This window comes from Cystoisospora suis (genome assembly GCF_002600585.1).
Source record: "Cystoisospora suis strain Wien I chromosome Unknown contig_4866, whole genome shotgun sequence".
NCBI lineage: Eukaryota > Apicomplexa > Conoidasida > Eucoccidiorida > Sarcocystidae > Cystoisospora > Cystoisospora suis.
The window spans coordinates 169-23,357 of NW_027157658.1; the positions used below are offsets into that span (position 1 = coordinate 169).

At 46.9% G+C, this 23,189-nt stretch overlaps 4 protein-coding genes across 4 annotated transcripts; 2 read left to right on the forward strand and 2 right to left on the reverse strand.

Moving 5' to 3' along the window:
* Positions 1–700: 700 nt before the first annotated feature.
* CSUI_008591 (uncharacterized protein) lies at positions 701–3,229 on the forward strand. The gene has a single exon (XM_068068719.1). It carries the CDS (start codon positions 1,166–1,168, stop codon positions 2,039–2,041), a length of 876 nt encoding a protein of 291 aa, XP_067919301.1. The 5' UTR covers positions 701–1,165; the 3' UTR covers positions 2,042–3,229.
* A 1,278-nt stretch (positions 3,230–4,507) lies between these two features.
* CSUI_008592 (dihydroorotate dehydrogenase) lies at positions 4,508–15,735 on the reverse strand. Its single transcript, XM_068068720.1, has 12 exons — positions 14,124–15,735; positions 13,098–13,312; positions 12,049–12,156; positions 10,751–10,873; positions 9,898–9,995; positions 9,329–9,663; positions 8,657–8,698; positions 7,913–7,957; positions 7,363–7,500; positions 6,465–6,545; positions 5,357–5,423; positions 4,508–4,752 (listed from the first exon to the last, which is right to left on the reverse strand). Exons 1-12 carry the CDS (start codon positions 14,697–14,699, stop codon positions 4,664–4,666), a joined length of 1,917 nt encoding a protein of 638 aa, XP_067919302.1. The 5' UTR covers positions 14,700–15,735; the 3' UTR covers positions 4,508–4,663.
* Positions 15,736–15,871: 136 nt separating this feature from the next.
* On the forward strand, positions 15,872–17,976 carry CSUI_008593 (erv1 alr family protein). The gene is made up of 2 exons (XM_068068721.1): positions 15,872–16,522; positions 16,972–17,976. Exons 1-2 carry the CDS (start codon positions 16,286–16,288, stop codon positions 17,209–17,211), a joined length of 477 nt encoding a protein of 158 aa, XP_067919303.1. The 5' UTR covers positions 15,872–16,285; the 3' UTR covers positions 17,212–17,976.
* A 2,235-nt stretch (positions 17,977–20,211) lies between these two features.
* Positions 20,212–23,165, reverse strand: CSUI_008594 (uncharacterized protein). Its single transcript, XM_068068722.1, has 2 exons — positions 22,480–23,165; positions 20,212–21,969 (listed from the first exon to the last, which is right to left on the reverse strand). Exon 2 carries the CDS (start codon positions 21,785–21,787, stop codon positions 21,638–21,640), a length of 150 nt encoding a protein of 49 aa, XP_067919304.1. The 5' UTR covers positions 21,788–21,969; positions 22,480–23,165; the 3' UTR covers positions 20,212–21,637.
* Positions 23,166–23,189: the final 24 nt, after the last annotated feature.

A 23,189-nucleotide genomic window follows, 5' to 3' on the forward strand; every position in this document is an offset into this window, starting at 1 on the left:
CTATTAGCCGAGTGAGCACTGCACCATCGAAACTCTTCGAAGTGAAAAGTGAACGTTAGAGCGAGAAGTACAAAAACAAGACAGAATTCTTCTCTCGCTATTCTGAGACCGCACATTGTTTGTCACACCATCAAGTGGTCCTGCTGGCCAACAACGAAAACACAAGCACAGGCGCTACTCCTCGTCTCGCCGTCGAAAACTGCTGATTTTGAAAGAACCGGAGGCCCGTACTGTAGTGTGACCGTACGGGGAAGAGAGAGACTTGACCCGTACCACAGATTATTCTCCAGTCGAGTGGAAGCAATACCAGGAACAACAGCGACGCAGGGATTGCACATTTTGTGTCCAGTAATGCACAAACGGCACGCTGTTTTTTCTCTTTGCGTGGTGGGAAGGTCAGCAATGTCTTTATTGTCTCCCATAAAGTCAAGCACTCACGCCATGAAATCATGTGGCGTCCAGTCGAGGGTTTTTCGCTACCTCAAACCTAGCTATTTGGCCACGCAAATGTGGTAAGGAGCCAAGTTTGCGTCCGCAGGACACTCTTCGTTCAACGACAGCACGGCACAAGACTTCCCGTATCAAACTCTCAAAGCAACTCACGTACGCACCCTACGAGTACTGTATCACCACAATCACCGAAGACCCTCTACTGGGCGCCACATGATTTCATGGCGTGAGTGCTTGACTTTATGGGAGACAATGAAGACACCGTTGACCTTGCCATCACGCAAAGAGAAGAAACTGCGTGCCGTTTCCGCATCAGGGACTGGCCTCCTAAGTTGGAACGCAACTAGAGATGTTTATCCAGGAAGCTGCAGCCACCAGAAAAAGGGGTGGAGCAGAGGAGGGGGAGACTGCAGTCGCCGCAACCACCATGATACGAACAGCGAGGAAGCCGGCCGCAAAGGCATCGACGGACATGCCGGAGGGGATCCAGACCGTATGTTCCGATGGTACCTGGGTTTTTTCGAGAAGGATCCCTGGTACCCTGCTGGGGTGTAATTCCAGACAAAAGAAATGTTGTCAACGTCGATATTCCTGAATTCCTTGTTATAGAAGTCACTTCCCGCTGCTCGGCGCCTCACACTTCAATTCAGTACGCTGCCTCCCTTTCCATGTGATGGACCACATTGTTTTATGAAGCGTCCAGTTTTCCAACTGTATGTGGTTTTTCGGGTTTTTAGGGGTAACAATGGGTTACCCACAAAATGACACCCAAAGTGGTGCCGGAGAATGGAATGGAATGGGCCCTCACTTTCACACGTCGAGCGACACTACCCGCGCAGTCGAACAGGAGAACGAGCTTCTGGAACGAAGGCCCTCCTCAGAGTACAGAGTGGCAAGGAGTAAGGCAAGAAGCCGGGTTACCCTAGGACGCCGCCAGTCGAGCACTCGGCTTGGAGTGCCCACTAGTCTCCTCGGCGTAGCGGCTCTAGGTCTTCTTCTGGTCTCCTTAGTGACACTGCGGTTGCTTACATGTTTCAAGGCATTGGCGGTGAGCAAGGTAACTCAACCCCGCGGATATTCGTCTGGTGTCACATCGCGCATGCTTGCGTGGGGCGAGAGCGACGATGACGTGCCTTTACTTGGCTCACTGGACGACGAGGGGCATCAAAGCCCGTCGGCCGAAAACCCCTCGACTTCACGCTACCCTACACCAGGTGCTTTCTCATCCCCCGCAGTTTGTCCCGAGAGTTGGATTAATGTTATATCTGAGGAACCGGAAGTGCCCAAACCTGCACCTCGGACAGCAGAGGAAACGGATGAGAGGTTGGACGTCGACTTTCTCGTAAAGGTATTCTACCTTGTCGCAGTTGTGCTGGTCCTGGCAGGCATAGTGTTGGTCCTCGCTGCTCCGGTGGTCTCCGACAGGTCTCTAGTAGCAGACGGATACATTCTTGGTGGGTTGGGTACTGCCATAAATCTTACCGTATCCGCCGTCTTGATTGTATCTTGGGTATTGAAGCGGCGCGGGAAGGCAGGTCCGCGGAGAAGATCGAGCTCTCCATGGAATGGAGATTCAAGAGATATCCTTTGAGCTCCGCAAAGAGTGAAAGGCCCGGGGAAAGCCCGGAAGGCTGCTGGTCTTTCGCGGGTTGACGGGGCGACCACGTGGAGGATAGCAGGTGCCGTGGAAACAAGGCTGCACGTACTCTAGGCGGACTCGGTGGTGGTTACACCTCAATGCTGTTCAGCATCGCGCGGACCACTTGCGGCAGAGCAGTTACAGCATCGGTACTGTTGCGGTTACAGCATGGTGCGGCAGAAGATCTGCTGTGGATCTACAGCTTCAAGAGGTTTCTCAAATCTTCCACATTAAGAGCGTGATCCCACACTACACTCCATTTGCTCGATGCTCTCGGGCCGAGAGTGGGGCCCTGGGCGGGGGTCTCTGCCGGTGATCATTACGGGGCTTGACCGCTGTCCTACAAAAGCACGCGAGGGCAGTGACACGGTTCAGTTGCACTGAGACGTCCGTTGACAGTATAAGAGCAGCTGTCACCTTTTTGACTCCTGGCTACCGCGCCCCTCTGCCGCCTCCCCGAGTTCTTTCTCTTACGAATGGCCTCTTCGAGGCGAAAGCAGTGGTGTTGGAATGCGATGGAAGGTGTACGACCTATAAGCGCGTGTCCGGACTAAACACACGAGTTGGCACAGTGTAGTGTAGACCGCATAGCGTAATCCAGAACGGTAGTTGATTACTAANNGGGGGGTGCGGGAGCCCACGGCGCTCAGTCTCCTTTTTATATCAGGAGTTCCCTTCCGGAGGGCCTCCTAGGTGAGGCTGATTGTATATGTAAAACGGCTCACTCTTGCGAATGTTGTGGGACCTTACCCTTACATCTCGTCCCTGAATGTTGCCGCGTGAACCGTAGGCGCTCGTGAATGCAGGTTGATGAATCTGTGTGTATCGATCCGCCCAGGTCGATCGAGATTCAGGACTGTTTTTGTTTCCAAGTCAGGAGTCAAACTTACTGCGAGTCGTCTACCCCTATTCGGATTTGAATCATTTTTGATTTCGTTGTTTTCCGATGTCACCTATATGATCATGTGCACGAGAAGACGCAGAAAGAGAATGCTCTCTTGTCTTTCTTCCGTGGAGACGGAAGGTGGTGTTTTAGATACCGTGGTGAGTAATAAATCACGGGCTTTTTACATCTATGATAGGAACAAGTTTGTAAGGCGAAGGCTATCATTACGTCGGTTACAGTCCATATTGAGCGGTGGAGTCGTGAGAGAAAAGATCTAATACAGTCATGCATACAGACGTGGCCGTACGTATGTATATGCAGGTGAACATCTCAAACGGGACACAGTCAGTGAACTTTTTTCGAGCTTAATACAGGAGAGAGTGCAAGCATCAGCCAATGCATGAATACAGATGCCATGACAGTGTCCTTCAAAAAAACAATGTCGGTACTTTTCATTCTGGCACCTCTACCTACGGAGAATCATACCCCGATAGGCTAACAATCAACCAGGATACACCGGCCTACAATTATCATTAGTTCCCGACTTTCAAATTGTGACTCTCGTTGCTGGCAAGGTCTGAGCTAGGCGGATCGGTTTTTTCCGAGGTTCTTGAAAAAAGGACCGGTTTTGGCGGTTCAAGGCCATCTCAGCCGAGGAAACCTGGGCCTCGAAGCCCTTCGTCTTTTTTCCGAAATAAATGAGATGCGGCAAAAATCCAAAGAAGACAAACGAGAATGCACTCCGTGGTCAGGAGGACTGGAAGCTCTTAGCAACGCAGCACGCCGCGGAACAGAGACCTCTCGGGTTTCGTTGGCGGCCTCCGCTAGCTTTGGCTTCTGTTCTCAGGAAACTAATATGTGAGAAGCAGATCTGACGAGGTTATGTTTGAGAGTGCCTAGAGAATATTTTGGCAGAGTACAGTACGGCAACGCCAGTAACTTATAAACGCAGGCAAGCGTGGCTCACTACTCCCTCCCTACGAGAAGCTTTGCTGGAGCTTTCTTCACCTGACGAAGAGGACCGCTCAGCTTCTGCAGGTCGACTGCTTTTCGTGAGGCCTGAAGCCTTTCAAGCTCTATGGCTATATTCGCCCTCCCTCTTCCTATACATCATGTGTAGAGACACATGCAAAGAGGTATAGGAATGCTCAGTCTTCTTACCTACACTTCAACTGGCTGGACGGTGTTAGCGACAGTGGAGCGAAGTAGTGCAGCGCCTCCGCAGTAGCAACCAAGGCCGAAGTATCTTGCTCCTCAGTCCTCTTCTTTCTTTTCGCTTGCAAGTCATAATAGCTAGTCCGTCGACGTATTCAAGATCGTTCTGTAGCCTTCGTGATAAGGCCCATCCTTGCTTCGGTTGTTTTCTTCTGGTGGCGCTCTCCCTGAACCTCGTGCCCCACTCCCTGAAATCTATAGTGTGAGACTCACCACAAAAACGTTTCTAGCGCGTCTCCAGTTCTTTCATAGTCAGGCGCCGATTTCCATGGTCCAAGTGTGCCACGGATCCCATGACAATAATCAGAATCACACACTGTTTACTCCTGCTTATATGGACACATCATCTGTTTCGTGCTTCGCACTTCAATAGACTACCACCCGCGAGTTCTCTGAGAGAGGGAAGAATCCTTCTTTCAGAAGCCAGAATAGGCAGGATGAGGCCGGAAAGAAACACGCGTGGCCACATCTGATCAGTCGAATCGTGGAGGAAGAACTTTCTTGACTTTCTTGTCTTGGCCGCGGTGCTTCTGACCGACAGCTGCGGCGACACTCGGATACCCTGCACACACATGAGAGAAACGGAGAACTGAAAGACATGCAGAACGAATGTAAAGCTTTCTTCTTTCCTAAGAATCGAAAATGTATCCGTCCTTGCTATACAACAGATATCGATGCGTCATATGCACCGAAGTACATCTCGCCTGAATGCAGTACTGCATATGTATGCTACCAGTGGCTGTAGACACTTGAATATTTATTTGAGGATGTGAACGGGGAGAGACACTGCCTGGGAAATCAAAGGGCCCATTCATCATCTGGCCTGACAGGTGGTCGAGTGGAAAACCCTCTACGAATTTCTACAGTATCTGGTACACACTATCGAGCAAGACCAATGACACACACCGAAGAAAGAGTGTTGCGTGCTTGTGTTGTCTTTCATCAGTCATCACTGCTTCCACAGACGCATGCAGAACATACATATATATTTGTATATGTATTCATAAATCCATCACCGAACGTTCATCCATACGTTATACATACCCGCATCCATTCATAAGACATATCTCATACATCAGCAGGTACAGATACACGTTCATATATCTGGGAAAACATGCTCTGTAGGGGCAGTGCAATCAAGTATTTCCTTGATATGCGTTACTTACCCTTCGAGTTGAGTAGAGAATAAAGCTCATTCTTGATGTTTCGAACAACTTGCGGGCCCTTGTAGATCTAAGACAGGAAGAACAAAGCTGTCCCATATACGAACTTAGGACACGATGTACCAGATCTAGCCGGACAGGTAGCTCTGTCATGCACTTACGCCGCAAAGTTGATTCACTCGACCCGTTATGTAAAAGTCACTCCAATACATATACAGTGACAGACAAGCCTATATTAGTCGAAGTACATAGTATGCTGACATAGAGAGAACACGTACCTCCAGGTCAACAGCGGGAGACACGTGAGTAGCTATCTGTGTATACTGGGCATACGAGGGTGATCCACATACACAGTAGCAGAGCATAAAGGGGTTCATACCTCGTTGAAAGAATTACACGCACAGTGTAGGTGCTAGAGTCTTCTGATGGAGCTCAATAAGAACAGTGTAAGTCGTCGAAGAGCTCATATATAATACACAAGGATTTCGCACCATAGATGACAGCTGAGATACGAGGAGTCGCTATCAACATCATAGCTGCCGACTTGACACCTGTCCACATGAAAACTTCTCCAGAGAACGTAGGTACACTAATATGGATCCGAGAAGAAAGAACAAGCAATACTCGTCTTGGCCACACAGCCCACGGCGGCTATACAACCAGCCAAGCAATGTCACCGGGGAGCTGTCGGTCCGCACTAAGGAGTAAACAAATCTGCTTATTAAGAACGCCCCGTCTAAAGTGAAGAAAAAAAGAAACTCTTATCGCAACTCGTTTCGTGCCTATGTCTATTCGGTAGGTATCTGAGCGGCGACATCCTTTGATTAGACTCCCAAGCACCTTATGTGTACAAGGAGATGTATGAATACATATCTTCCGTCAGGAAGATGAGGGTAACAGACTGGACAGCTAGCTCTGCTTGATATACTGTGCCACCCTCACTAGCAGACTTCTTCGTCGAAAGCGATAAATACCTGGGAGAACTCTACAACCAAGGGAAAACACTGACAGCTGAGCATCGATTCTCCCACGTAGAAGCCGAAGATGACTAGGACAGTCCTATGAGTTGCTAGTGCAGAGTCATGAGAAAGGGGCGTCACACGTAACTAACCATAGACGTGTAAATTTCAACAAGGGACGCTCCAGCTTCGATTTTCGCAAGCGCATCTGCTCCCGACTCGACGCCTCCTGACTGTTTTTCATCGCCAGAAACGGAAGAAACAAGAAACCCGAAATGTACGATATGAATGGTTGATAACTACACATGACTGCTGAAGAGAGTTTCTCACTGAAGATAAGCACAATCTTCTCAGACCGCGAGTAGAAACAGTAGGTATATGGACAAGGGTCAATGAGGAGGCGGGCCGTGACCATGCCTGGTCATCGTCCCTAGGATTCAAGCAGATTCTCGACTAGAGCAAATTTTCGTACACTTCGACCTTGACCAGCAGAGTAAAAAAGAAACTGAAAGGGACGGGTTCTCCTACCAGGATAGTAAGGCCAGTGACTTCACACAGAATGAAGAGGATACACAGAGAAACGGAGAATCTGACTTCTGTACCAAGAGTCCATACGCAAGGTCGTCAGGTGTATGTGCACCTGAAAATGTCGCTGGTCTTTATATGCCACAGTCGCCAAACTAACCCACCTCCCGTCACTCGGTCTACTTGGCCGTCCTTAAGAAGAGCACAGGAACTGTAGAATTCGAAACTTAGCAAGAACGACTGAAAGGAAGTTTCTGCGAATAGTGACAATCAGTAATTCTAACGAATGGATTAGTAAGAACAACGCGCAAACGCAAAAAGAAAAAAAGACCAGACACAAAGCCCTACAGTGAGTGACACGTGTGTGGTGTACGTACACCTGAGCTAGATACCACGTCTCCTACGCGGACATATCAAAATCTACAATAGTAAGTAAAGCCGCCACGGCCGGCAGAGAAAGCAAATGAAAGAAGCGAAGCCTTCTCGTCTCTCCAATCGAGAAGTACAGTCCGTTGTGTTTCTTACGGCAATGATAGGGACCTTTCCTCCTGTAAGTGCATACATATCTGCAACGCATGCGGTTGAGAGTTCTCGTAACGGCCGACCGCTCAGTCCTCCTGTCTCTGTCTTATGACAGCTTCGCAAACTCTCTGGCCTTTGTATCTGAGAAACAAAGATATGAGAAAAAGGAAGACTAGGTAGATCCTCTAAGGAGACCACCTTGAACATGTGGGCACGTATGCACTTGGGTAACTCCCTATACGTGGAAGGGTATACCGAGAGACTCTCACTATTCTTTATCTATCTATCTATCTGAGTAGTAGTTTCAGCCATGAATTGTCTCTTTGTGACTTGTTCAGCAAAGCAGTGACACAGAGATCTACGGAGACGAGAAGAAATTTTCACGTACCGCTCGTGTCTACAGTACCTCATGGCTGGCAATGTGAATAGTGCATGCAGCCTCCGCATCCGTCTCTTGACGATCTCCCGTTTGCCTTTTTTGCGATGTCTTTCTAAAACTGCGAGTGAAATTAAGAACTGAAATAAGGAAGTGTCGTTTCTCTTGTCTTCTTACCGTTGTGTTCGTGACAATCAGGCCCCCGATCTTTTTCTCTAGTGCCTGTTAGAAACAAGAATCGAAGAGCTCGAATTGTCTTCCTCAGCTTTCGTCTTGCTGCTCTCACGCTTCTCTCTTCTGCATCTTCCCGGCAACTGATCAGCTGCACGCAGTCTTTCTCTTATGCGTCTATGAGGCCAACTGTTAGGAAAAAGCTACACTTGCAGATGTGCCGAAGACGACTTGGCCAGGGGCTTTAAGGTAAGAAAAAAAACGGCCTTCTTACCAGCCGAAAAGAAGCTCGTCTTTCCTGTCTTACGAGCAAGTTCATGGAACCGAATTGTGCCTCCTTATCTACATGGAGGTTCTATGACTAGCCCTCGGCTTATATATGAGGTGACAGATAGCCCTCAGTGCATCTGTCATTCTCTCAGCCTCAGAATCGAGAGAACTCGAGCGTATATCGCATGTCAACAACAAGCAGCGAGACTGGGATATAAGGTAGCCCATGCATGACATAGGATCTTCCTGATGCTCTATCGTTGTGTATACGTATATCCATGTGTACCGAGGTGTACTCGGTGTGGAGAAAAGGTAGGCTGACGCACAGAGAGTGACTTAGTACGTGTCTGTATATACTCGATAACTGAACGAGACGTAAGAGGCCTGCATGCGTTTGATTGGCATGACTTTGAAAGATAAATATATGGTGTGGGTTAGGAACAAGATAGCATAAGGCATACAAGAGAGAAGCGTTCTTACTACTTCAGCAATACTTTGTTTCTCCTCCATAGAGAGATCAGGCTGAAATGTCCATACACATACATACACATAGCAAAGAAGACAGTGAAAAGAGAACCTCGGAGAGTGCAATACCAACACGCCGCTCTCAGGTTCTCTACCATGCTGATATAGGCTCCATTACGCACGAAGTGTAATACTCGCAGATCGACTGGAGCGCTCCTTTGTCTTTCCCTATTCACAGAGTCTATTGAAAGGAAAAGGAGAATGAACATACTGAAGAAATGCGTCTGTTTCCGACACACATTTGTGAGCAGAACAGTCAGGTCTCTTTTGTCGGTTCTTATCGTGCACGGTGAGAGGAGTGTACCAGCTGACCTTTACATTTGTAGATCACACATCTTTACGGAGTTGACACGGATCGCAAAGCTGACCAGGTCCGCCTCTCTTTCTCCCTCTAGATGTACATACACGGGGGAGAGATCTGTGAGATGCACCTGTAGAGACACAGTCTTTCTACGAAATCTCCTACGTATTCAATGATCTCCTCTTGGGTATACCTACACTTACACTAGAGCTCTTTACATGTGCAGGTGAATCTGTGGATGCACCCAGATGACTTTGTTTTTGCTGCCGAAGAAGCAGCAGCTGAGAATCGGCGGAAGAGATACATAGTACTTTCTTTTCCCTTACTGCAATTTTAACAAAGAGAAGTGGTCGTTTTCCTGTTTGATTCAAATAGAAGGGCGAAGAAGGGGGTATGGAGAGAGAAGAAGGATTCGATGAGGAGCTAGATGAAGTTCCTTCTCTTCTTTCCTCGCCTTGTCGATGAGCATGTTTATCAAGCTCGTTCAGTTCTTCATGGACACCATCAATAATGGCAGTTAAATGAGACTTCTGCTGAAGTGAACGTAGACCGGGAGTATTTGGAGAAGACAGATTGATAACAAGATAGTCCGCGTATCTTGCTAGTTTTCTCACGCCTACTTTCGCATCCCCCACAGCATCTTCAGACGTCTTATTCTTCCCTGAGAGAGAGAACAATCGGAGTCAGATGACGGAGATGAAGAGGGTCAAGCACGGGAAAAGATACGACCGTCTCTTGTTTTAGGTCATCTTACTCTCCCCTGTCCCACCGAGAGAAGGTGTACCTTGTAAGAAGAGTCTTTACAAAGACTCTTCTTTGAAGAGAGATACTATTATACGTGTATTAGATAGGTGTATGTGTTGGATCGGTTCAAGTCTACCTTGTGTGTTCTTACCGAGGTTAACTCCAAGAACTCCGTTGGAGACAATAGGATCTTTCCATCGGTTTGCCGCAAACTCTTCAAGTCTCTTCTGAGCATGATCAGCCCCCTTACTGAAGAAGAAAGGAAGTGAAAGAAAAGGAAGGAAGTCGTCCGTTAAAGGAATTCAATTAGGGAATGAAGATAGGAGTCGTTCTCTTGTTGATCTACGCCTCCTTACCAGAAAGACTCCAGAAAGAATCCTTCCTTCTTTCTCGCTTTAGTCATGATCTCCACATCTCCAGATTGTGTATACACTACTCATATCTATGATGGTTTCTGTCTTCCCCGCCAGGCAGTCTGTAGAAGCGTGGGCCTGTACTCTATCCCTTGTTCTGGTACTATGTTGTCTATAGATACTTGCTCTTTCACTTTCAAGAACCTAATATACATATACATAGATCATCCTATACAGATTCTCACTCCTACAGTCTGATCAGTTTGTCTACGTACTTATGACTCACTCCGATAAGATTTAAATCACCAATGAGAATCTGAGCACTATCATCCGAATTGAATTCTCTCCATCGCTTTTCGTTCTGTCTATCTTCTCTCCGCCTCTACGTCTTATCTCTAACGAAGAGAAACGTATTCTCTGCTGTATCAGTTGGACTTCAATAAGAAAAGTAGATACGCAGTTCCCTCAGTTGCGATCTTTTGCACAGATAGACACGCATAGATAGCAAGGGATACAGAGAGGGAGATACCCACTTTCTCTCTCTTTATCTCTATAGAAGGAGTGACACAGGCAGGTGTCTTGTGTACTTGAATTGATTGCATGCAATTGGCCGGACTAGGCGAGAAGAGAAGAGAAGAGAAAACATCGTACCTGTTGAAACCAAATCGATTAATGATACCCCGATCTTCTACAAGACGAAAGAGACGTGGAGAAGGATTTCCTGGTTGAGGCTCAGGCGTGATGGATCCAACCTCTACGAAGCCGAAACCCATTCTTTCGTGTCATACATCAAAGGAGAAAACAAAGACATGCATGCAGGAAACAATGAACGTTACTTTCTCTGAGGATTCATATATATATACATGTATATTTACAATAACATACGTTCACACATATGTACATCTATAAGAAGAGAGAGAAGCAAGCACTAAACGCATATACAGAGGTTACAAGTGTCTATGTAAAGATGCATGTAAGCTGGAACTTCGCACATACACATCGGTAGAGAGACGACAGGCAAATGAGAGAGAGTCCAAACATCTTTTCCGCCTTCTTCTGTTCATCCGCCTTGTCTATTCTATCAGGAATAGACGATGAGTAGCTGAGTCAGTCGTAACGAATCCATGGGAAAACGAATCCTCTCGTTCCTTGTGAAGCCTGAGAGAGACAAGTCCTTAATTCCTTTTCTCAATACCGCTGTAAGCTACAGGTGTAAGGCAAGCTTAACTTCATCTAAGAGAGGCGGGATGCGTTCCACGTACCTATGAAGACCGGAAGGAGATTGTCTAGAGCCATTCTGTCTCTACGACTGCTCTTCTACATGAACACGGCAGCTAAAGCCAGCTAACGAAAAATAACGGTGTAAGTCTCTTCATCTCGGCGCCTTTCATCTTTTGCTTCTCTTCTCCTAGAGTGACCTCCTATGAGATCGTACGCCGGGGCCTAAAGAAGCTACGCTATATAACATGAAAGACCTCCCTCTCTATACGCAGAAGCAGATCTATGGCTAGCGATGTACGTACGCGCTACCTGCAGCTAGCGTTGAACATCCCCACGGCACTCTCCATCCAGCGCATCCGTTCCTTCTCATTTCATTGGCATATACACAGAACATGTATCCATCCATACATATGAATGCATACACATACATGCATACATACATACATGAAACCAGCTAAATGAGAACAAGAAGATCTGCGTACACTTAACGAGATGCCTGACGAATACACCTCATCTGGTTCAAGAGAATGGGCTGATAACACAGGAAGAACACTAGAGAATGCAGCCTCAGTATGTCGTAAAAGGTGTGGACTTGATGAATACGAGAAACTGAAGATAGAAACGAATACCAAAAAAGAGAGTAAAGAAGAACAAAGCTCAGAGCTGATCTTCCCGAGTATAAGACCGCAGGGAAAGTACTATTAAGGCTGTCGATGTTTTGTCCGTACTTGAGGAATGCAGCTGGAGCTTCTGCGTGCTTATCGAATCCTGCGGCAAGTCCTATCGGGTTGAAAAATCGAAGACCGCCGATCTCCACATTCATCGCTTGCTCTTCTCTTAGAAAGAAAGCAGGACAAAGAAAAAGGAAACACGAGCTTTCTTCTCTTTCTTTCTCCCTTTCTGGACCCCGTTCAAAAGGAAGGAAGAGAGGTGTCAGGGGGAAAAGACTGAAGAGCAGAGACACAGGTCCTAGCTTCTCTAGTATCTGGCTGATTGCAATGACCTCTCGGAAAATGAGATTCTACGTCTTTATGTGGAAGGACTTCTATATCCTAAGCCCTAAACCCTATGCTACGTGAGGCCATACACTCTTGAGAAGAAAGCGCGAGAGAAGACTCCTCACCAGGAAAGCTTCTGGCAACGTGGCTATGAGCTTGTTTTTGAGATAAAAATGGCCGGAGTAAAACGTCCGCTTCCGCTTAAGAATAAGAATCGGAAAAGCCAGCATGGCTGCCTTGTCTCGACTTGCTTAAGAAGGACTTCTCATAGTAGATGTATATCAACAGATGACGACACCGGGGTTAGTGTGTCGATACACAAACAGGCTGCATTTCGTACAGAAAGACAGCTACGGGAGAGATATGCACATCGATAGTTAACAGTCACATAGCGATAAACAGCCAGCTAGTTCGAACTAGATACACAGATACAGATAGCTGAAGTTCACCGAAGATAGCTGACAGAATGTCTCGCCTTGGCGTTCTCTATCCATGATGTTAGCAGCAGTGAAGTGAGGAAAAATCAGTAAGGACACTTCAGACTAAAGCAAGCACGCGTAGTTGTGAGAAGAGAAAAGAAAAAAGAGCAAGTGTATGTACACCATGGAACATGATGGTCTCCTTCCCCCCCCCGTCATGTCATGTGATTTCATTTTTCTCTCAGCGAGCGGAAAGAATAAATGTGAAACTCTCTTCTTTGTCTCTTGTTATAGAAAGATGCATTATGGTATGCACACGTCGATATAGATTGACGAAGGAAAAGAAGAAGAGAAAGATACCTGTCATAATCAGCAGGTACCCAGCCTCTCTTAGCCATTTCTATGGCATAGTGATGAGCTGTTTCAGGATTCAGAAGAGCTATCGAATTGAAATATGAGAAGAGAAAAGAAGTGCAGGGCTCGTAGAGACTGTAAAGAGATGAGGACACATCCTGGATGCCGTAATACGTATACACCCCCACGCCTAAAAGAATAACTGTTAAAACTAATAGACGCTGCAAAAAGAAAAAAAGAGGCACACCAACACACACCACGTGTACATATGTATATATATATCTATACACGTCGACCCATCTATCTATCTACCTGGATGTGTACTTGTCCATCTGGTATATATCTATGGAGATCTGGCTCTACATCTATCCTATCTACTTATCTGACACATACGGATATATGCACCGTATGTATAACTGTATATATATATACATAAATATATAAAAATCTATGTCACTTTGCACAAGCGCCGTAAGATACACCTTTGCCGCAGTCGATGTACGTGAGGAGTGGAGAGTCGACCGGAAGTAGCTATAGCTAGCGGTACACACATAAACACGCAAACAAGGCTAGAGACTGAGAGGTATACGCGTACGGAATATACAAGTCAAGAAGGAGCATATATGAAGAGAGTGTTTTGATACCGACATCGACGCGATTAGACAGAGAGAAAGACTGACACACCAGTAGAAAGATATGTACTCAACGGGCACATGTGGAGGCCAATAGTACTTAAGCAGGTATACGCACGCACCCACCTACGTATGCATCCCCTACACATATACATATATATATATATATGATTTACCAGCAAACGTTTGTCATGAAATATTGTACGTAGAAGATATCGCGCATGCATCGTCCACGACTGAGTAGAATGGTGAAGAACCTATGGAATCTCGATGATTCACTAAACAGATTCGTGAATGAAATCCTATGAGCATATATACGTATGGCCTCACGGCTACATGTATATGGGGTATGACTATTACATGTATGAGCATAGAACACAATGCATGTGAGACACCTTACATTCGATTTTCTTTCTGCAGCAGCTCGAGTAGAAACGAGCCGTTCGACCTCCTCAGGGTTGATGTGTTTCGCAGGAATTCCTCCATACGGTGGTGGTGTCGAAGAAGACTCCTTTGCAGCCGCACTTGAAGTTGCCCTGTTACCCCCAGAAACTGTTGAATGATGTCTGAGGTGTACGTACACTCCAAGAAGGGGTGAGGACGCCAGCCCTCTTCCCCTCACTGCGCCCCCTTCAGTTCTTCCCGAGCTTCTGCAGGTTGTCAGGGCAGTGAAATGAGGACTTCCGTATGAAGACACACTTCTACGCTCGAAGAAAAGACCTTCACGGAGAAATAGTGAAAAGGAGGAAGTTTGTTCAGGTGGCACTGATCTGTCTAAAGAGGAGAGATTCACCTGTAAGAGGCGAGAAGCGGGAGGAAGTCGTCTTGTCGTCATTAGACGACACGAGTTGCCTCTGACCATGTGAGGACAAGACGTGGAAAACGATCCAAGTACGTGTTTTCTGAAAGTGTACGTACACCTGGCATGCCACCCCAGAAGACAGGAGCGGCCCGAATGTGCGACAAATGATGCCATGATTATCTTAGATCTTGCCAAGAGAAAGTAAGCAAAACACTTAGGAGCTGAGCCCTGATAGTAATTCTTCCTTCCTCGTTCCGAGAAAAAACGGATGCCGCAAAAAGATCGACGGCCCACGTGAAGAGAAGGCAGACTTTTTTCTTTCTTCGTGCTGAGGAGAAAATAAGTGGGGTCACCGTCGGGACCAAAAGTCGGAGAAAAAAATGACCCAAGAAGTCTCTTCGTCACGAGAGATGATGCGTCAGAAAACCAGGACGCAGGTTATTCGGGTGTACGTACACCACTGAAGACGGACGTCACACACAACAAAGCGTTCAGCAACCGAGTTGGGCGATTGGCTTCTCGTTCCTTCTTCTCTCAAGCTCTCGGGTTCGCAGCACTCCTTCCAGATAACCTATATATCTCTCTCTTCACCTCATGAACAGTACATCTTCTGGTCGTGCTTTCCTTATCTAGAGGAAAGAAACCTGCCATCCGTCCGACTATTACCCGTCCTTTAGTCTTTCTTCTGCGGTGACAGCGCACGTCTCAACATAGATCTACCACGAGTCTATATGAAAAAAAGAGCCTGATATGGCCTGATAAGAACAAGGCTTGACAAAGCATCCAACTCTGAACAAGCTGTGTAGTTCGCCACTTGGCCTCTCTCAAGATGCATATTTCGAGGAGAAGCTGAAATCCAATTCAGACAAAGACAGTCGCTTTCCCTAGTCGTCCGTCTCTCTGTCTCGACAGCCGAATTATCGTGTGTCGCCACACTAGAACTGTATGAAGAGCAGGCAAGCTACTCGTTCATCAGCCTGTCGATAGCACAATGGAACGGTTACCGACGACACACTTGAGTAGTAGTTGGCGAAGCAGAAACGCGGGGAAGACCGTCGAAGAAATCGACAAGAGTGAAGAGACAAAAAGAAAAAAGAGGAACTTCAACGACGTTCTGCTGCAGTGCTTCGAAACAGAAACTTCTGCTGAATCGATTGTAGAGAAGATTAGATTACTGCCGACTCGTTTGCATCGAAGTCTCCTGTGGAAAAGTTTCCCATGTCTGGTGCATGCCAAGTGACACGCCAGCTAATATATGCATCCGTGCATTGATGCATGCACGCGTAGGGATGATACAAGGAGCGGGAAATGAGTAAGTAGACGGAGCGAACTCCAGAAGTAGAATGCGTAACACGTAGCCCCTTCGAGGGAGTAGGACTCTCTCTCTGCTTCTGTTTAAGACGTCGTTGCCTTTTCTCTTTTACTTCTCCGTCTTCTCATTGCATTCGATCTTCACGGCCACTCGCCTTAGTTTTTTCCCATACAGACTCTTCCTTCTCATGTCTGTCAAAACTACCTTGATTTCTCCTTCCTTCTTCTGTCTCGCTCTCCTTCTATCTCTTGTTACTCTCTTCCTCTTTAGATTTGCCGTAAGACATCCACCCGCTGAGCCAAGACAGGCTGTATTCATATGTAGTTTTTCAAGACAGGGGGCGCAGTATAGTGAATGAAGATGCATCCTCCCTGAGAAGAAGCATAAGAAGACCTGAATTCTTTTTGAACGCTTGTTTCTCTCTCGCTTTCTCTGGGGAGCTGGCACAATGAAGAAGGGAGGAGAAGATGCGAAGACGAAGTCTGCCTGCGGTCCTTGCTCCTCCTCCTCATCGTCTTCGTCTGCCTCTGCTGTCGTGTCTGGGAGAGAAGAACACGATGTAGAGAACTCGAGAGATGTGGATGTCATGAAGAAAAGAAGACTTTTTCCCCCAAGTCGTGAAGAGATAGGACGGAGTAGCTGGAAGGTTCTTCATTCTATGGCTGCTAGATATCCTCGAAATCCTGTAAGGCCTCCTTCCTTCTCATCTCCAAAGCAGGCGCATATAATTACAGCCATTCTCCTTACAACCCTAGTGTACCCGAGAATGCATGCGCATGTATCTTCCCCTGTTTTGTCGACCACGCGAGGGAAAAAGAGTATAGGCCTTTCATGAAGTCCCTCGACTTCTTCATCTCCTCCTGGGTACCTCTTATCTCCACATCACATGTAGTGTATATGCGGCCCTTCTTTGTTCTGACAGGATTTGTCTCACTTTCACCTCTCTGAACTTCCTTCCCCCTACGCCCTGCGTGCGTGTGTATGTCTACCTTCATGTATATTTTACTTCTCCTTTCCTTGCCTCCTCACATGTCATCAGATCTCTCTGTCTGTAAGTGTTTCTTTTCTCTTTCTATCACCTGGTCTCAGGAAAATTCTTGTCCTGTCTTGCTTGCATCTTCTTCCTTTCTTCAGACGTTTCAAGAGAAATGTGAAGCCGCTGCGTGGATCTACGCGTTTTCTTCCATCTACCCTTGTAACATATGCCGGACAGAGTTCTATCCTATTCTACGGGGTTATCCGCCGCAAGTTAATACTCGAGAAGACTTTGTTCTATGGACTTGCTTCGTGCATAATAAGGTCAATGAAGATATCTCAGCTCCTCTCTTTCCATGTAAAAAGAACTTTGATCATCTTCTCTCTCTAGGCATCTAGTTTTTATCCTTTCTCTTTTTTTTCTCTCGCTCTGTCTCTATACAGATATTTGAGATACACTTTCTCTCATTCTTCCCGATCTTCACCTTTCTACTCACTTGTTAATGAAGCTCTACCTAGTGGTGTCTGGGAAAGGCCTAACTACTCAGTTAGGCCTTTCCCAGACACATTGATTGGTCTTCTTCATCGTGCCACTTCTCTATAGATTGTAGAGGTCAAGACTCAGATACAGACATGAGATTTAGATAGGATTTGAAGATCTCTAGTTGGTCGTGTATACTCAAGTAGAGAGAGCTACTCGGTGGAGAACACGTCCATCGTATTCATCTTATATATGTACAGATATGTATAGAGAGAGATGAAGAGACGTGTGGCGTATGTATGTACGTACAGACATCCATGCATGCCTTTTATCTCTAAGATTCCTGCGACAAAGCCATCTGTGCGATTATCGCATCGTTTTGCCGTCGTAGTCTTCTTGCTGAATCTCTTTCTCTTCTTCTAGATCTTTCCCTACATACATACTTTACTTCTCTTTAGGTACTCATTCTCTGTACATACTCGCTTCCTACCTTTGTGCGAAGGTTGCTTCACTTGCGACAAGTATAGAACAGATTAGCTGCTTTCTTTCGTCTGCTTGAGATCTCACTCCCGGGCAGCCATATGGGGAAAAGGTCCTAGAAATGTGAGATTTTCTTTGTTCTCTGTTTGTCCCGAGAAGGTTAGAGTATGTCTTTTTTTGACGAGGTTGTCTCAATCATTCTTCTTCTTTTTCCGTAGTTCATGTAGTCTGAAAGACGACGTTATCAATCGAGTTTCTATCTGAAACAATGTTTACTTCGAAGACCCAGCCTTTGCTATAGCTTCTGAGTATCCTCTCGACAACAAGCGAGCCGTGTGCACACGCGCACATCCGCGAAAGTTGCCTTCGGAGACTTCTCTGCCTCGCAGTAGCAGCCTTTTCACAATCTCTCTTAAGGACAGTAATGGTATTAGTATTGTACTCATACCATCAGATAGAGTGCAAGAGGACCATGATTAGTGCCACCATGGGCCATAAGAATAGCGATGAGTTCTAAAACTTGAAGAATCGCGATGACGTTCGTATACGACGTACTAGCAATGGTGGTGGACAGGGTGTATCCTGAGAAGGAACAACCAGGTTCGTCGGTTTGCTCCCTATGATTGATTCCTTGTCACCGCCTAGGGACTTTGATCTTAGTAGGAAGTTCTTTGGAGAAAAAGTCCCATCTTGAAGCAATCTCGAGAGGAGAAGAGTGTCTTGTATTCTCATGTTTGCAACCACTTCCCATTCCTTGGTTGTGCCTTCATATGCAAGAAGTCACCGGCCAAGATACAGGAGGGAGTCATTTCCTTACAGAATCCACAGTGGAAGCACCCAGAATGACGCAGAATGGTATTTCCGTTCCGCGCGTAGAAGGTCATACGTGTACTGATATAGCACATATGTACGTAGGGGTATCTGTGTCGCAAGTGGCTGACGGCTATCATTTCATTTTCTTCCCCGACGTCGTACTGAGGCGAGGAATGAAAAGAAGACTCGAGAACGAAATGACAACACACAAGTGTGGCAGATGAGGGGACTAATCAGTCCTGAGGAAGGTGGGTTGCGAGTGAATGACCACTAGAGTTGTCACCGACAAAAGTTGCGGAGAGACTTTCAGAAATGTCACAGTTGGGTTTGAGGTTACTAAATACTGAAAACGCGGACTTGGCTGGTAGAGGTGCTGCGGGGGGTTGGGTGGCGATCCCTAGAAACGACGGCAGTCCGAGTGGCGTCTGGGCAAAAGAAAAGCCACCAAAGGTTGTGGGGGGATTTCCAGGCATGCTACCAAAAGCTGCGGTGTGATTCCGGGAGGCATGTTTATTGGCCCTGGTTGCGGGATGAGTCGTAGAGACACTTCGAAGATTCCGGGGTGGCTCCTCGACATATCTCCGGATGTTGCGCGGTGACACCTCAAGGTGTCTCCGAATGTTGCGGGGTGACTGTTAGAGATACACTCAAATGTTGCGAGGGGACATCTCCCGATGGTTTCGGGGTGACTCCGAGGCAGATCCCGCTGGCTGCAGCGGGACATCTACAAATGTCGAGGCGCGGACTCTTACACTCATCACAATGGACGAGGCCTGACTCCTGAAGGTACCGCATGTGGTTGGGTAGTGTGCCTGGAGGTGTCTTCGATCATGACTTTCAGAAGTATAGCCGGTTGTGGCGAGGTGATTTTTAGAGCTCTCATCGGTAGTTGCTCAGTGACTGTTAGAGGAATCATCTGTAGTTCGGAAATGCGTTCTAGAGGTGTCACCGCTGGTTGCGGAGCGACGCCGCATGTGTCGCGGGAGAATGCGCAGTAACTTCTTAGGATGTGACTGGACACTGCGGGAGGGGTTTCTGCAGATGTTTCAGGGAGTCGTGGAGGGGAGTCTCAAAACACTGCGGAAAGTTGCAGGGACTTCAGCGAAAGATGCGAGTTATTCTAGAGATGTTACCACGCACCGCCAAGTGATGTACAGATCTCACTGTATGTTGTGGGAGAACTCCTACGGATATCATCGGCTGCCGCCACCCACTTGACACCTGGCCACGCCGACCCGGCGTCCTAAGACACGGAAGAAAGCTGCGCCACACCTCGGAAAAGTAAGTGATCGTTACTGAGTGGTTCTTAAAGGCATGAATCTAGCCAGCTGGTTCCAACAAGTCTGTTCACCCAGTGGAGGCTGGTGCGTCTTTGTCTCCCTTGCTGAGCAGCTATTCGGTACGCCAGCGGGCTGCTCAACCCGCCGAGTTTGTTCTGCAAACAGGTATTCCTCAGTTCATTCGCGAAACATGGACTTTGAGAGTACCTTTTTGCCTAGGTCTTGGCCTCGCCACTTGGACCGATGCGAGTCTCATGACCGGTGTCCATTGAGGCGCAGGCGGTGACTGACACTGTCTGGTCGTCCTGGGACTGACTCAGCATCGCTCATGCAAGAGCGCGCCCTCGGAAAGAGAAAGAAAAACGAAGAAGTGAGGAAAAGAGTACGAGCCTGATTTTCAGATTAGCAGAACTCTTCTTACGAACTTTCGTAGGAGTGGTAGAGATAGAGAAAAGGTCACCCCCCGAGGCACACGGAGACGCCTCGGCCGTCCTCGGAAACAGTCCCGAGACGAAAGACATGAGAAATAGCAATGGTTATCTTTTAACAAGACATTCAACAATTCCCCGCCTACCGAAGGCGGAAGGCGACAAGGTTGCACGCGGGCAGACCGGCGTCCTACTGGAAGGACATGAAACGCTTCACCTGGCTCTCAAGCTCTTCAAGGGGGTGGCGGCTTGAATGGATGCGTCAGCGGTATCCGATCTACAGCTTTGTGTCTTTCTATGTACAGCTGTACGTCTGTCCATATGCGTCTCGCTCCTATAGAAGGGACCCCTTGGGCTGAGTGAGGAAAGCCCAAATGTGACGAGATTAGGTCTACCATCTCTCCTCTGTCAGGCGTTGGTTGATTTTCTCGGTAGAGAACTCAAACTGAAAGAAATGTTAACCTCATGGAAGCAGAGAGGTGGACTCGATGAGGCCACTGGAGAAGCGCGTCTTTTCTTGCCGTCCTCACTGCTCTACACATGAGGACGTATTCCCACCAGCGCGCCACGCGGTAACCACAAAGCAGCGCTAAATGACGCGTGTAATTCCACTATCTCCGCGCCTCTTCTACCCAGACCTTAGATAAAGACAGATTAAAGAATTCACCACTAGAACTGCTATGTAGGTACAGAGGAAAGTCCATTGTTGTTGTAAAAGTAACTTACGGGAGAACTGAGTTCCTTCTCCCTTCATCAAGCTGACCCACATGGCTCTGACGAGAATGAAGACAGGGACTGAAACTTCTTTCTGCGGAGTGACCTCTAGGGGAACTCTCACGGGTATCTGTTTCCTCTTTCTCTTTCTCTCTGCGGCTACAAAAGAGACACTTCTGCGTCAAGATGTTACAGCGGGGCACAGAAAGAGTGCATTCATAGTTGTATGTGCAGAGACATGCAAAATCTCTCGCTTTGTAGATTGATATCTGCGTCTCTATAGAAGTAGGCCATACACGCGAGACAAGTAAAACACTGCCTTTTCTAACGAAGCTTGGAGGTGTCAGGCACTCAGTGCGTTAGCGTGCATGCGGGATTGAGAAAGGCACGAGACAGAAGGATGTATGAAGATATGGAGGTAAGACAGGAGCTGCAGATGAACCAAACGAACAGGGGGAAGAAGTGATCTATGGAATTTCGTAGCTTATGTTTTTTGCGCTGTTCATGTAATTCTCTCCACACAGGCTTCTGTTTCGATGTCTAGTTCCAGTGAGAAGCAAAGAAACATGGGGCTCGTAGCCATTTAATGATACAAGGTCAAGGATAGAAGAAAGCTGTACACAAGGAAGTTAGCAGAATGCCTCGTCCGGAGTAGTTCTATGGATTCGTCCCATCTTCTCCTTCACTTCTTTTTTTCCTCCTCTCTTCATGAGTGGATCGAGCAGAACAACGCTAGTTGCAAATGGAACGCGTATATATATATATAGATAGATATACATACAAGTATCAGCTGTCTCTAATGTATGTATATATTTGGTACACGCGTACGTGCCCGTATGTAGACCCCACTTGCACACTTACTTCCCTAGGTCGTCGTTCTATTCTGTTCCTCGAATAGACAAAAAGCAAATGGCGTCCGTGAGCTCCATTGTGTTACATCCAGAATGCATGCCCTATTACCCTAGGAAACAACGACAAACAAATACAATGGGCTCAAACATCCTGTCTCTTAGGAGTGTCGTCATTTCTTCACACCAGCAAAGCGAATCAACGGCGCGGAAAAGCTTGTGACCCGTATCAAGGAGGTGTAAAGAACGCTCTAACTCCCTCCGTTGATTCACTCCCAGGCGAGTCTCTACATACTGCGGTATTTACGTAAGCATACACATATACATAAGAATAGAGAGAGGGACATGTATATACACGCATATGCGTGCCCATGAGCATCTCTACATGAACTATGTGTGTTGAAATGCGTGTGTGTCTGTTGTTTTTATCCGGAAAAGTCTGAACGGCCCAACGATTGAGGAGTTTTCCTAAGCTCCGTGACAAGGAGTGCGTTGAGGATGCTAAGTGAGAAAAGGCTTGACATCACCTGCTTCTTCTTCTTCTCAAAAATCAACCTTTTTCTAGTTCTTTCATTCCTTTCTTCTTTTCTTCGTGTCTTCTTTTTCTTCCATGTCTCCCTCACCAATCCAACAGATCTCTCTTTCATAACAGTTCGTTACCCTTTCCTCTCAATGAAAGGTTCCCCGAGACTTCCCTTCTCCCTCAACTTCAAACCTTTGTTCACTTCTTCTCACACTGGAGTCCTTTGTATCACCCTCCGTTCTCCCTTCTGTTTATCCTCTTCATTATCTCTGTTATGACTTCGACGAGAAGAAGAAGATTCTTGCGCTATTCTTATTCCTCAAAGAAGGAAGTCGGGAAGTTCTACCTCAAGAAGAAGTAAACCTGAAAGCCCGGCGTCCTCCTCGGCTCATCGAAGCCATGTCTGCCTCTTCTCTCTTCTTCCACGGAAGAGAGGAAATGGGAGAACGAGAGATTCCTTCAGTCTGCTCGTTTCCTCGTTCAGTTTCTCAAAAGAAAAAGAATCAACGGACAATGAGAGAAGTAGAAGAGAAGAAAAAGTGTTGTATCTATGTCTCCTGCTCTAACTGACATGAGTGAAGCGAGGAGAATAAGAGAAGATGGTTGAATGAGCTGATGAGGAGGGAAGGAAGGACGGATCATCGAAGTTCAACAGCGGTAGTAGTAGTAGCAGTAGTACTAGTAGCAGCGGCAGCAGAGCACGGGGTCGAGAGAAGTTTTATGAATTAGAACGAATTGGTTTTTTTTCTTCTTCGTGTCATTCACAGGAAATAAAAGAAGAAAAAGAAAGTCCTCTTCATCTCTCTCGTT

Excerpts from the sequence above, each read along its gene's own strand:
- CSUI_008592 (XM_068068720.1), bottom strand. The coding sequence starts at position 14,699 with ATGGCATCATTTGTCGCACATTCGGGCCGCTCCTGTCTTCTGGGGTGG. Across the intron at positions 13,313-14,123 it reads CTGCAGAAAGAAAATCGAAT|CGTCTATTAGTTTTAACAGT; the intron begins GTAAGGTGTCTC and ends TTCTTTTTGCAG. Across the intron at positions 12,157-13,097 it reads GTACCTGCTGATTATGACAG|AGAAGAGCAAGCGATGAATG; the intron begins GTATCTTTCTCT and ends TTTCTTTCTAAG.
- CSUI_008593 (XM_068068721.1), top strand. The coding sequence starts at position 16,286 with ATGAAGAAGGGAGGAGAAGATGCGAAGACGAAGTCTGCCTGCGGTCCT. Across the intron at positions 16,523-16,971 it reads CTAGATATCCTCGAAATCCT|ACGTTTCAAGAGAAATGTGA; the intron begins GTAAGGCCTCCT and ends TCCTTTCTTCAG.
- CSUI_008594 (XM_068068722.1), bottom strand. The coding sequence starts at position 21,787 with ATGTATATCTATCTATATATATATATACGCGTTCCATTTGCAACTAGC.
- CSUI_008591 (XM_068068719.1), top strand. The coding sequence starts at position 1,166 with ATGTGGTTTTTCGGGTTTTTAGGGGTAACAATGGGTTACCCACAAAAT.